We start from the raw sequence: 13,371 nt of genomic DNA on the forward strand, positions 1-13,371 counted from the left end.
CCCCGCCGGCAGCTCCCCGGAGGGCGGCAGCGCCGGCAGCTCCGACGCGGAGGACGCTTCCTCGGCAGGTGGGTGAGGGGGAGCCGTCCCCACCCCGCGCCCCAGGGGACGAGGGTGTCCCCAGCCCCTGTGCCATCCCCGGCCCTGCCGCTGCCCGTCCTGCGCTCCCCGTGCCCCCCTGCCGGGGGTAAAGGCGATCCCGAGCCCCTGTGCCATCCCTGCCACGCAGCTGGTGAGTCCGTGCTGGGACTCGGCACGGGACCCCCGTCACTCAGCCAGGAGCACCCCAGGCCGAAACATAGCGGAGAACGCCCAAACTCCTTTTGCCATCCCCATCAAACAGCTAGTGCCACCTTGTGCAGTTCCCGACCAACCACCAAGGTCACCCCAAGCCCCTGTCTCCTCCCTGTCCCATCCGCAGGGACATCTCATGCCGAGCCCCCATCCTTGGGAGGGCGGCTGGCCGGTCCCCTGCAGCTGGCCCTTGGTGATGGGCCACTGGACCACGAGCCACCTCTGGGGCTGGGTCGCTGCAGAGGAGTCACTTCCTCCCGGCGTCACCCGGCTCTTGGGAACACCTCAGCTCAGGTGACACACTGTGACCTCCTGCGGGGAAGTCCTGGAGGCTCTGAAGCAGAAGCATTCCGGGGTGGTGACATGTCCCGGGGCGTTTTTCTAGGTGGATTGAGGACAATGTTATTTCGCAAGTGCCTGGCTGTGTGGTGACACTGAAGGCACAGCCAGCTAGCGCCGTCAGCCGTCACACTGTCCTACTTCCAGCGGCCTGGAAGTTGTTATTGCATCAGCATTAAACCCGGTTCAAACACAGTCCTGGCAGCTAGGAAATGTCACTTTTAATGCTGCCAATTCTGCAGCTGATTTGAGTTAATTTTGTTCTTGCTCGATTGTTTGGGGTGGTGGATTTCCCTCGTGCTGGTTTGAGATTGCCTGGAGAGCAAGTCCTCTGGTGTCAAATTATGCTTAATATTTAGTTCATTTATATTTATTGCATTAGTCTGCAGTGCTGGAGGAAGTTTCCACTTCACCTTCCTGAGCTGCCTGGAGATGAAATGTCCAAAGTAGGTGGCTGCTCTCAGTGTTGTCACCGTGCTGTGCTGTGGATGTGTTTGTCCCGCTCCCCGTGGGAGCCTGTGCCCAGCCCTGCAGCCAGGAACAAGAACTTTGGGAATGCTGCCTTCAAAGGGCTGCCCCAAGCCCCTCTCCAGCTCCCAGCACCAGGCACGGGCTGTGGTTCTTGGAGAGCTGATCCGTGGCTGAAGTGGCTTGAGTGCAGCAGAGTGACCAAGTGTAAATCCTTTTGGTTTACACTGAGACCTGTGTTTTGTTTATATCTGGGTTATGCTCTTGGATGTTTCCAAAGCCAGCATGGTGCAAGGCTGCTCTCAGGTTGGTGGGTGATGTTAAAGGGGCTTTCCTGAAGCACAGCACAAACCCCTGAGGGTCCTGGCTTTGTAACTTGGAGGGATCCAGCTCTGCACCACCCTTTGAGACCTTTGCAGCTGGTGGGGGTGAGTCTTTTGGGAAGACTTTGAAGTTCAAGGTTGAATGTGCTGTGGTTCAGTGTGGCCTCTTCCTCCTCCCCTAAATGGGTTCCCTCAGGGTCAGCAGCTCCAGGAGGAAGCATCCCCTCTGCTGAGTGCCTGGCTCCTTGCCCTGTGACACCGCTGGGCTCAGCCTTCCCCAGCCTTGTCCTGAGCCTGTCCTGAGCCTTTCCCAGGCATCAGCATTTTCTTTGTTGGGTGTTATAAGGGCCCCTGTGTGCACTGACTGCGCTGACATTCAGGAGCAGAATTTGAGAGCGCAGTAAGAGGTGTGTGGTTGTTGTCTGGATCCCCCTTTCATGGACGGTTGGTTAACCTGGTCCTCTTGTTGTTTTCTTCTCACTTCTCTATGTTTCAGATGTAGTTGAAAATTCCTAATTGTGGTGCTGTTTGCTTTTCCTGCCAGCACTCTGGTGGTGTGTAACCTGTTCAGTGCTGCCCCTCAGTATTTTAATGTGAATTTTGGAGCTCAGTGGTGCTGTGGCTGTGGCTGAACGCAGTCAGTCCCCAGCTGTATCCACCTTGGGAAGCACCCTCTGGACAGCAAGTGTTGAATATCGTCTTTATGGGAATTACCAGGGAAATACAGTGTTTTCCTTTAAGTAGCTTGTGATTAATCTGATTAAAAGTGGGGAAATCTGGAAGATGCCCCTGTCTGTGGCTATCACATGAGAGCGGCGTGTGTGACAGCCAGATACATGATCCTGGCATCTGAGATAACGCTTGTGCCAGCTCACCCGGGACCAACAAAATCTGAGAGTCAGCGAGCAGATGGCTCAAAACAAAGCATGGAGAGGACTGAAATTCCCCTCATCTTGGCCATCACCTGTCCCTGTGACTAAACACACAGCTGGCCTTGCAGCTGAGGACGTGCGGTGCCAGGGCACAGCGGCACTCGGGCTGCGTGCTGCTGCCTTCTCCTCCTGTTTGCCACGGAAGGGATGGAGGGCTGAGGGCTGCTGGCAGGCAGGACAGGGTGAGCTGAGCAGGAGATGGTGGCTGTGGGCTGCTGGCAGGCAGGACAGGGTGAGCTGAGCAGGAGATGGTGGCTGTGGGCTGCTGGCAGGCAGGACAGGGTGAGCTGAGCAGGAGATGGTGCTGCTGGCTGAGAGGAGGATGCGGTGATGCTCGCTGGAGATGTTTTGTGCCCGGCAGCCGGGTAGCGCAGAGGTGGAACCAACTCAGTGCTGGGTTTCCTCGCTTTGTCCTTGGCAAGTGGAGAAAGAGGCTGGCTTTGCCATGGAGCTGGAGCTCCTCTGGAAGGCTGTGGGGTTTGGGAGCCCCTCACCTTCCCTGTGCTGTGCCCTACACCCTAGAAATGTGAGCTCTGGGGTGGGGAGCGCTGGCATAGCTGGAATAGCCCAAAATGGAGAGGGATGGATGGATGGATGGAGGGGATCTGGTTACAGCAGGATGCTGCAGCTGTGAGATGTGCTGTAAGTGAATCCCCAGCCCTCTGTTTAGGTGGAATTACAGTTTCTATCAAGGAAAGATTCTGGAGTCACGTGGGCTCTTCTCCTCGCTCCACTGCACTGCCTTCACTGGTACCTTGGGAAATGGGAAGGGAGCTGCTGGCAGCGGTGGGGTCCTGCCTCAGAGGGCGGTGAGCACAGAAAGGCGGCGGTGGGAGGGTGTGCAGCAGAGGGCTGAAATGGGGGAGGGACCCTGGGCATCTGGAGTTCCTGGGGCATTGGCCACCTCACCCCTGCATGCCCAGATGGGGGCTGGATTGGCATGGGTGTTGTGCTGGAGGGTCCTGACGTGACTTGGGTAAAGTTGGGTTTTGTTCTTGCTACTTCATCCTGCTTTCAGCTTCTGCTGCTGCTGCTGCAAAAGTGGCACCTCTGTCTGTCCCAGGAAAACTCCCTGCAGCTATGGGAGTAATGGGACAGCCCTGTCCTGTTGTCCCAAGCTGCACTTAGACCCTGCTGGTTCCTCATCCCTTTCTTGGAATATTCTGCAGAAGCAGAATGGAAAATAGTGAGCAGAGTCCAGAGTTTGTCCTGGAGCATCCCTTTCTGCCTGGGGCAGGTCATAGTGTACAGGAGGGGAAGGAATGGTGATTCCACAGCCAAAGGAAGGTAAAATGTTGCATGGTCTGTGCATTCATCTCCCTTCCTCTAGCACCAGGGTGGGATATTGGTGCCAAAGCAGGGAGCTGCAATGGGGACAGTTGTGTCTCCCCAAGAGCCCATCTACCACCTCTGTGTCCTTATATTTAGTTTTAAAATTTTTATTTCTTTATATTTTCCCATTGAATTTTAACTTCTCAGGCGGGGACAAAACCACTGTGTGTGTGTGTGTGTGTGTCTGTTTGTGTGTGCACGCCTGCTGGGGACCTTTGAACTGTCCCCATCTGATCTGGGGCCCAGCAGCATTTGAGGAGGTGATTTCTCTCCACAAACCCTCCTGATGCCATTGTGACAGCAGCCCCTGAGTGATGTGAGGCCTGAGATGGGGACTGCAGGGTTAACTCTGGGACAGATTGTCACTGTTAAAGAAGATCATAAATAAATGCAAAGTTTATGAGGCTGAAAAGCCTTTGAGTAGAAGAGCTGATGTTTAAAAGCTTTAAGTGAGCAGTAAGTGCTGCTTGTTGGAGTTTTCCCTGTGATGGGCAAATAGTGAAGGACTTGGAGCTGCAAGAGCAGAGGGGAAACCTGTGATCAGCTCTGCCTGTGGGCACCACCACGGCAGCAGCTGCATCTTCTGGGTAGAGGAACAGCCCTTCCAGGTGCCAGGGCCCCACAGACAAGCAGGATGGGTGCACAGAGGGCTGGGGGTCCCTGTCTGTCTTGCTGGGCAGGGGTACCCCCCGGCACAGCAGGCTGCTGCTGTCACTAGCACAGAGGTGCCAACATCTCTCCTGGAGGAGGTGGGTCTGGATGCAGCACCCCTGGGTTCTGTCAGCTGGGCACAGCCCCACTGGCTGGGTTTTGACCCCCAGAATTTGGGGCAGAACTGATGCTGAGCTCCCCCAGCCTGGCAGCATTCAGGGCTGGGTGATGGTGCTGGGCTGCTCCTTCCCTGTGGAAGGGAAGGAGGGGATGGAGTTTGCCCTTCAGTTCCAGCAGTGCCACGGGCTGTGCCCAGCGTGGGGACGAGTACTTCAGCACGGAGGTGGCCCCCAGGCTCACAGTGCCTGACTGTGGGTAATCAGTAGCCCCAGGTAGAAGCAATGGCAGCAGCAGCTCAGGCAAGAAACCCTCATTAGGTGGCTGGATAGAGCTAGAAGTGCCCTGCAGGGCCTGAATACATTTGCATTGTAAGGCTATTGAAATCTGGCTGGGGTTTGTTTTCGTTTTGTTTCCCTGGGAAGATACTTCTGTGTAGCAGGGCTTTTTGTTCCTGGGGTTCCTCCTCCCCTCCTGGCCAGCGATGCCAGTCGGGATCCCAGTGATGGCTCTGCTCTGTCTCCTGCTGGATGCTGTCTGCTCTGGCCAGCCCTGCAGCAGTGACCACAGGGAGAAGCTTTCCTCTGTGCTGCTAGGGAATTCATATTCTCTTGGCTCAGAGAAAGGGGCCTGACTGTCCTGGGGTGGCTTTATAACACTGGTATCCCAAATCACCTGGTTTATGTTATATATCAAGTTCTGCACCTTTAAGACTGGCTCTGAGAGCGAAGGGGGGAAAGAAGAAGCCGCAGTTTGTGTTGAAGGAAAACATCACTCCCACACATCCCGCTCCTGGACTGTGGTGTCTGCAGCACGGACACACTGCAGGACACAGCTTCTCTTTGGCTTTTAGTTAGTTTTAGCTAGCTGAGGCAGAGGAGTTCCCTGGACTTTTTTTCCTTTTTTTTCTTGGATCTGTTCAAACCTGCTTTGGACTGAAAACCCAGACAAACCCCTGGAGCTCACTCCTGTGGCCCACCGGGGCCTGGGCCTCGGCACTGTCCGGCACCAGAGGGACTGATCAGAACCTGAGCAGACCGAGCTACACCACATCAAGAGGACTTTTTTTCCTGGATTTGCCATCCCTTTGAAGAATGAGAGATTTTATTGTTTAATATTATTCAATTTTTGTTAAATAAACAGTTTTTTCCACTTCTCTCCAAGGATTTCTCTTTTTCCCAAACCAGTTACGGGGAGGGGCCATTTGAATTTTGCTTTCCTGGGGGAACCGTATTTGGAAGTTCTCTCCCAAATTTGCCCTAAACTAGGACAGTGTCCATCCATCCATTCCAGAAAGTGGCACCTCTGCCCCCTTGGTTTGTGGCATTTCTGGATTTTCCTCCCACTGAGCTCACCTGGAGCAGTGGCTGGGAGCTGAGGGAACACACAGAACTCACCCTATCCCCAAGAGTCATCATGGAGCAGGCTTCATTTCCCACCCCAGATTATTTAATCAGTATTTGCTAAGCAGGATAATTGGCATGTGTAGATCAGTAGCAGCAGCACTTCTTGGCTTCCTTGGCTGTAGCTGGAGCTGACCCTGGCCAGCCTGAGCGGAATCCCAGAGCAGATCTGCCTCCAGAAAAGTCCCAGCTCTAAAGTTCCTGGATTTTTTGAAGATCTGGCAGATAGGGAGACCTTTGTGCTGGGACGGGGCTTTCTGCCATGGACAGTTTTTGTTCCATGGGTGATTATTTTTGGCTGTGAACCAACACCTCCTCCTCCTCAGCTCCTGTGCTGGGGAGCAAACCTGGCCCAACCAACTGAGCACCAGGCTGGGGCAAGAGGAGCAGCTGGGGGCTGTGGTAGATACAGCCACAGCTGCCTCCCTCTTGGAGAAGAACCACAATGCAGTAGCTGGCCCAGGCCTTCACCTGAAGTGAAAGGTTTTTTCTGTCCAGCCACCACCTTTCATTCCCTCTCCATCTGGTGTTTTGAGAGGCCAGGGGCAGTGCTGTCCCTCTGCCCTCCTCCCCACACTAGCTTGGCTCTGGCACCGTGCCTGGCACTGCCCTGAGGGCAGGATGCTCCAAGTGACCTCCCTGTTCTCCAGGCACCTCTCAGCTGTGCCCCAGGGAGTGCAGCTTGGGGCTGATGCAGCACAGACCTCAGGGTTTCGATTCCACGGGGAAGTGATACAGGAAGAGACATTTAGTGCTGGACTGAGGACCTGCTGTGCTCCTTGGCAGGAAGGCTGGAAACATTTTCATTTATTCCTCTCTTCCCTCTATGCAGCCTCTGGCAATGGGAGAGCTGCTGCTCTGCACTAGGGAGGGAGAGCCTGGACCTCCTGAGAGCCCAGCAGGGCAGGCACTGGTGGAGCTGGGGAAGCCAGGCTCTCCTCTGGTGTCTCCCACCTCAGCCCCAGACTCTGCAGCCCTGGCTGTGTTCCTGCCATGGCTCCAGCACACAGAGATTTTCCTCTCCCAAACCAAAGCACTCTGGCTGCTCTTTCAGTCCTTGGCTTCTTTAGCCACTTGCACAGTTCTCCCCAGCCTCACTCTCCCATTCCACTCTTCCTGTGGGAAAACACCCCCAGGAGTGCTGGAGGTGCCGGTGTGGCTCTGGAGCTGCTTTCTGGTTGCTGTGAGCCCTGGGTGTCCAGCACCAGCCCAGGGTGCCCAGCACCAGCCCTGGGTGCCCAGCACCAGCCCTGGGTGCCTGCCACCAGCCCTGGGTGCCTGCCACCAGCCCTGGGTCCCCAGCACCAGCCCTGGGTGCCCAGCACCAGCCCTGGGTGCCTGCCACCAGCCCTGGGTGCCTGCCACCAGCCCTGGGTGCTCAGCACCAGCCCTGGGTGCCCAGCACCAGCCCTTGCCCAGCTCTGGCAGGCACTGGGGCTCCTGCAGCTCCTGTGGCGGTGACTGGAGGACTCTTGCACAAGAGCCCAGAAATAGCAATGCATGGGCTGGTGGGTAGGGGCTGGGCAGATGCCAGGCAGACAGCCAGACACCAGGCAGGCTGTGCAGGGCTGGCTGCTGCTGGGGAGGATGGTGGAACTCAGCTCCCGGCTCTTGCTGCAGGGATGCTCCCAGCTGGAGCTGGGGGCGGTTGCCGGGGGTTGAGAACATGGTTGGCAGCATCTCCTCACCCAGGACTGGTCTCTGTCACCGAGGGCTGAAGGGTGCCAGGGTGTGGGTGGGTGCTCCCCCAACCACGGGCAGAGGAGGAAAGTGCAGCTGCTTTGCAGATTTTGAGGTTTTGTTGTTGGTTTGTGTTTGGTTTTTTTTTTTGGAAAGGTGAAAAGAATATGAAAACCAAACTAAAAATACAGCCCAGCACTTTTAGTGTGGACTGTGCAAGACCACCTGCTTGGGTCGGTGGTGCACCACAGGGTGGGCCTGGTTTGGCATTCCCAGAACACTCAGGGCAGTTGTCCTCCTGGCCGTGGCACTTTGTGTGTCACTGTTTGGTGTCAGCCTGGGGGTGGCCAGCCTGGGGAGGGGCTCCAGGAGGTCTGGCAGCTCATCCAAGTGCTCAGCTCATGCCCTGTGCTGGATAAAGAGCCGGATGTACAAAGTGGGAAAGGAGAGGCTGGTGCCATAGGCGGGAGTGGCCAGGAAGTGTCTCTGGCTGGGGGAAAAATGTGGAAAAGCCCCTCCCTGCCTGCATGCAGGGATCTGTACATGGAAAATCAGCTGCCTGCTGCCCCCGCGGCTCTGCAGCCATCGCGCTGAGGATGAGCAGCTGCATCTTGTGCTGGTGCTGCTGAGGGGCTCCCCGAGGCATCAGTGGAGTGTGGTTTCCTGCCATGAGCAAGGCTGATGCTCTCAGCTTAGCTACTGTCACCTTCCTGGCAGGGCCTCGGGCTCTGGAGGGCTGAGGGGTGCAGGGGTGTGGGGTTTGTTGTGGGGTGTGGAGGAAACTCTCCATCCATTAAGGGACAAAGCAAGGACATGCTCAGCTTGAGCCAAAGCAGGAGTGAATGGGGGAGTTGGTGGGGGATGGTCAGCAGCAAAGATCGTCACATCTCAGGCACTGCCTGTGCCAATGTCCTGGGGACAAGGGGACCCTCATCTCTCCAAAGTGCTTGGGATGGGGCAGGGCAAGGGTGGGAAATGGCAGCTGTCGGGCCGCACCCTGTGCCCCTAACTCAGCACTCACAGCCCGTGGGTACAGGAGGCTCTGGATGTCCCTGCCGTGCCAGGGCTGGACGCAGCCCCCAGGCAGGCAGGGCTGTGCTGGAGGCAGCAGTGGCTCCTCATCCTGGATGCCAGGTGCCAACAGCTCCCTGTTCTCCAGCCACGCTGAACCACAGCACTGGCACTGCTGTGCTGCCCCAAAATGCTGCATCCGAGCTTGTCATGGACATCCCTGGGAGCGGGAATCAGGTGGTGGCAGTGCTCTCAGGTCTCCCACCCGCGTCTTGGCACTTCACGCTCCGATGGCTCTGCCTTCCCCGTGTGCCCGACAGAGCATTATCCCTCCTGCCCGGCTCCCATCTGGCCCCGGTGTCCTCTCCAGGCCCTTCCCCACTCCCGGGCCCCGAGGGCAGGATGCGGTCGGGGGCTCTGGCAGGGGACGGTGCCCGCACTGCCGGGACGGGGCAGCGGTGCCGGCACAGCCTGAACCAGGGCACTCTTTGCACTTGAACGCTTGGCTGGCGCCCTGACATATTGGGGTCGATGACTCTGGCACTTCGTATTTCCTTTGGCTACACGCGGTTGGGGAGGGCGGTTTAACCCCTGCCTGCCCACGTCCTGCTCTGGCAGCCCCAGTGTGGGGCAGGGCTGCTCCCGGCTCCTGCAGGCTGTGGTTCCCTGAAGCAGGAGGAGCAGGGCTGGGAAGAGCCTGTGTCCTTCAGCCGTAGTGACTTGAGGGGCTGGGGAGGTTTTGCTGTCAAGTGGGCACAGCATCGCCAGGTCACAGCAAGGAAGTAAGACCGTGGTGGAAGGGGTGATGGAGCCAGCTCCCCTTTTCCCCCCGCTCTCCTTGCGGTGGCCGGGGGGCAGCCGCATATGCTGCTGTGCCATCACCATCCCCTCCCTGTCCTCCTCCTCCTCCTCGGCGGTCCCCAGACCCCTGCGGAGGGTCGGCGTGGCTGCGTGCGGGGGGACGCTGAGCTCGGCTCCCCCCGGCGAGGCAGGGGCGGGAGGCGGGACGCGCTGCCGTTGCCAGGCGGCACCTCCTTCCCTGGGCACCCTTGGCAGAAGGGTGCCGTGTGCCCGGCCAGGCGTCCGTGTCCGGCTCTGCCATCCAGCCCCGGGCCCGCGGCCCCCGCCTCCCGCCCGCCGCCTTTGTTGTGAGATGAGAGCGGGCTGAGCGCAGCCCTCCGAGCATGGAGCCGCTGAGCCACCGCGGCCTGCCTCGCCTCTCCTGGATCGACACCCTCTACAGCAGTACGTGGTCTGGGCCGGCGGGGGAGGCGAGGGGGGCGAGGGGCTGGGTCGCCCCTACCTGTTGTGTAACGCTGGGCAGGGATGCTGTGCCGGGGGAGCCTGGGCTGGGCGTCCCAGGCGGAGCCGAGCCCGGGCACGGGGCTGACGATGCCGGCGGGGAGTTGTGCTCCTTTCCGTGAGCATCCCGCATGCCCTGGTGGCAGGACGGCGCTGGCCAGGATCGGTCCGGCATCCCCCAGGCTCTGGGGAGCCGCTGCCTGCTCCGGGGAGCTGCGTGAGCAGGATGGGGACGGTGGCGGTGGCCCCGGCGCGGTGGGGCTCGCTGGGGCTGCGGCAGGTCATTCCTGGCAGCTGGCACTGCCCGCTGAGGCTTTGGGCATGGGGGTGTTTTTTGGCCCCAGGTCCCGTTGCCGTCCCTGCTCGGCGGTGGGAAGGCTCCTCTCCCTCCCTCGGCTGATTTTCTCAGCGAGCTCCCGGCGCTGTGCCGGTGCTGTGGCAACGCCGTGTCGGTACCGGGGGCTGGTACCGGCGGGGCCGGGGGCGTCCTGCAGCAGCCCCGGGGGTGCGAATCCCCCGATCCCACGTTCGGGCAGCAGGGAGGAGTGAGCCCCGCAGCCGTGCCGGTCCTGGTCTCACGGCAGCCAGGGACGTGGCCAGGGGATGAGGGGGCTCGGTCACAGGGTCCTCGTTGTTATTTCGGGGCAGCGTTGAGCTCTGAACCCCGGGGTGGGGTTTGGGGGTGCGGTGTTGAGCTCGGAGCCTGGTGCTGGTGGGGCAGCGAGGTTTGGCACGGGTGCGTGGGAAGGTGGGATGCTCCCGAGCATGCTCCATGCATGGATCTGGCATCTGTCATGCCCTGGAGGGAGCAGAGGCCACCAAGGGGCGCCTTGTGTACGGCTGAGCCCCCTCCGCAAGTTTTCCAGCCCAAAGCCTCTGACATCCCCAGCCAGAGGCCACATCCAGCAGCAGCAGCCCCGGGGGCTGGAGTGGCTGTGCAGGTGTTTGGGCTGGAGCCCAGGGGCCACATCCAGCCCCAGCCTCTGCACCCTCCTTCCCAGCCACGGCATCTCTGCAAAGCCGTTCCTCTGCCATCCCAAATCCTGCTCCAGCTGCCCTCCCCAAGGTGTGGGGGAGGCTGCTTGGCATGCCCATGTTGTGAGGGATGCAGGGCAGGGTCCAGCATCCATCACACTGGGCAAGGCAGTGATGGTGTGGAGGAGATGCTGATGTGTTGAGACACCCTTTAGCAGAGGCCCACGGAGGCAGGTCCGAGGCCAGCTCACACATCTGTGTTGTCATGGTGAATTTTCACCCAGGCACAGAGAAACCATGGCGTTTCCCCAAAATCTCACTGGCTCTGTGCGGATGTTGGGCTTTTCTTGGAAGTGGGATGGAATGGGTGAACATTGGCTGTGCCCACACACTGATGGGGTGTCAGGGAACAGCACGTGTCCAGCTGGAAATGCCATCCTGAGCTGCTGTGACTGTGCTCTGTCCAGGCTGGGCAGGAGCCAGCTGCTGCCCTTGGCTGAGCTCCCTCATGGGGACCTGGCAGTAACCTGGGTCAGCCTGGGAAGATGTGGCAGAGCAAAAACATTTTCCTGGGAAAAAGAATCCTTCATGGAGACGTGTTCCTGGCCCTGTCCCCCTGCTGGAGCCATGTGCCAGCTCACAGGGCCTCTGCCCTGATGGGTGTCAGCATCCCTCGGTGTAGCTCGGGCTTGGATCCAGCTCAGGGCCCCGGGGCTGCCTGTGGGGTTGGGGCTACGAGGCTGTTTCAGGTCGGGGTGTCCTTGCCCCCCAGAGTGGCTCCCCTGGGCCAGGCTTCCTCCCTCCCCTCGGTCTCCATGCCTGGGGTGCAGCAGGATTTCCACTGCTGCTAAAAATCAGGAGCAAAAATAGCACTGGGTTTTGGCACGGGCACAGAACAGGCTGCAGGGGCAATGCAGCTGTGGGGGGAGGAGGGAGGGAGGCGCTGGGTTTGGGCTGCCAGGGTGGCACAAGCACCCCACAGGCAGGGAGACACAGGGGACAACCTCTCTGTGCCCCCTTGCCCCTCAGTGTTTCCCATGCCTGTCCTGGTGTTCGGTGCTGCTTGCTCCCCTCCCTGTAGCAGCTTCTGGGGGTGCTGGGGAGGTTCCTCTGCCCAGGTGAAGCCCCTCAAATACTGCACAGCCCTGGGTGGCACAGCTGGAGCCATGGGGACCTGGCTGTGTCCTGTGGGCAGCACAGGGTTGCTCTCCTTGGGTGCCTGTTGGGCACTGCCTGTGGATCTCATCTCAGGGACTGGCATGTAGATCTGCTCCCGCTGGTAGCAACAGGAGCCAGGTCATTCCTGCGTCCCTGCAGGCCAGTCCCTTCCCTCTCCATGCCACCTTCTTCCCTGCACTGCTGCAGGTGTCACCTCCCAGGGTCCCCAGCTGCCTCATTAACGCTGTTTCCTCATTACCTGGATGCTGAGCCACCCTGCCTGGGTTGCCAGGACTGCCACAGTGACAGTGCCACTCTGGGTGTCCCTGTGTTTAAGCCTGGAGCTGCAGACCTTGGCCATGGTTTAGGGAAGGCAATGGTGCCTGATGGCCTCCAAGCTGCTGGGAACCATCAGCTTTGGCCCCTCTCTGCTGACTTGGCTCCCCCTTAAACCCCACCTGATGGGAAAAGGTGCTTGGGTGAGAGGTTTGGGTTGCTCTGGGGCATTCCCAGCCTAGGGACAGTCCCTGTACCTGTTGAGGGGGTCAGGGGAGCTGTGTGGGGTGGCTGTCCTGGGGAGTGGCCATCATGGGGGACACCAGTACTAATGAGCCTTATGCTGCCATGCCCCTGGATGGTGCTGGACACATCACAGCTGGGACCTGTCCAAGACAGGAGAGACGATGGACATCCCACCATGAGGAGGCAGGACAGGTTAGAGCCAGGGATTCTTTTTTTCTGGAAGCTGAGGACCAGGGGATGTTATGGGTGGGGGGCCCAATCCAGTCAGCTCCTGGGTTGAAGTTGGGCTGTGATGGCCGACTGAGGGTGTCCCCACAGCCTCTGAGGAATTGCTAAAGAGGTAAGGTCTGAGAGGAGCTGTGGTTTCCTGGCAGACATGGGGTGCATCTGGCCCATTTCACAGCTCTCCTTCAACCCCCCTCAGGTGCAGGATGGGACTCCCCATCCCTCCCCACTGGAAATGCCAGGACTCCTGGCCTGAGCATACTTTGCAGCACTCTTTGATTTAAAGATTTATCCACTTTCCCTAGGAAGCAGGATGTAATATTAATGTGCTGAGCAGTGTTGGTGGGAGCCAGGGAGTCCAGGATGGCCAGGGCCGTGGGCATATGGAGTGGCAGAGGTGTGGGGTTTGATCTGGGGTGGCTGCTCTGATGCCAGTGCACCCCGTTTTGGCCAGGTTATCAGCTGGGATCTTAGTTGGGGTCTCCCCAATGTCTGTGCCCAGTGTCTGTGGGGATGTGGCTTCCAGGGATCCATGGGGCTGCTGGATGGGAGGGGAGTGAGGGACTGGTGGGGGATCAGGGTGGTGTTGGATGAGCCCCCCCCCACCTCTTTGGCAGCTGCCAAGGGGCAGCTGCAAGC

At 59.1% G+C, this 13,371-nt stretch overlaps 1 protein-coding gene across 2 annotated transcripts in view; it reads left to right on the forward strand.

Annotated features, from left to right (window-relative positions):
- The first annotated feature begins 50 nt into the window (after positions 1 to 50).
- The window catches only part of ABR (ABR activator of RhoGEF and GTPase), a 38,245-nt gene continuing 24,924 nt past the window's right edge, over positions 51 to 13,371 (forward strand). The window contains exon 1 of one of the 2 annotated variants that reach the window (XM_015646487.3): positions 51 to 68. Coding sequence is in view for 1 of the 2 variants with exons in the window: in XM_015646485.3 (XP_015501971.1) it covers positions 9,735 to 9,795 (61 nt within the window). In the remaining variant the exon portion in view is untranslated. Of the gene's footprint in view, positions 69 to 9,581; positions 9,796 to 13,371 lie in introns of those variants that run through there. The other variant, XM_015646485.3, reaches the window with a different exon arrangement.

Source organism: Parus major, chromosome 19, assembly GCF_001522545.3.
Source record: "Parus major isolate Abel chromosome 19, Parus_major1.1, whole genome shotgun sequence".
Lineage (NCBI taxonomy): Eukaryota > Metazoa > Chordata > Aves > Passeriformes > Paridae > Parus > Parus major.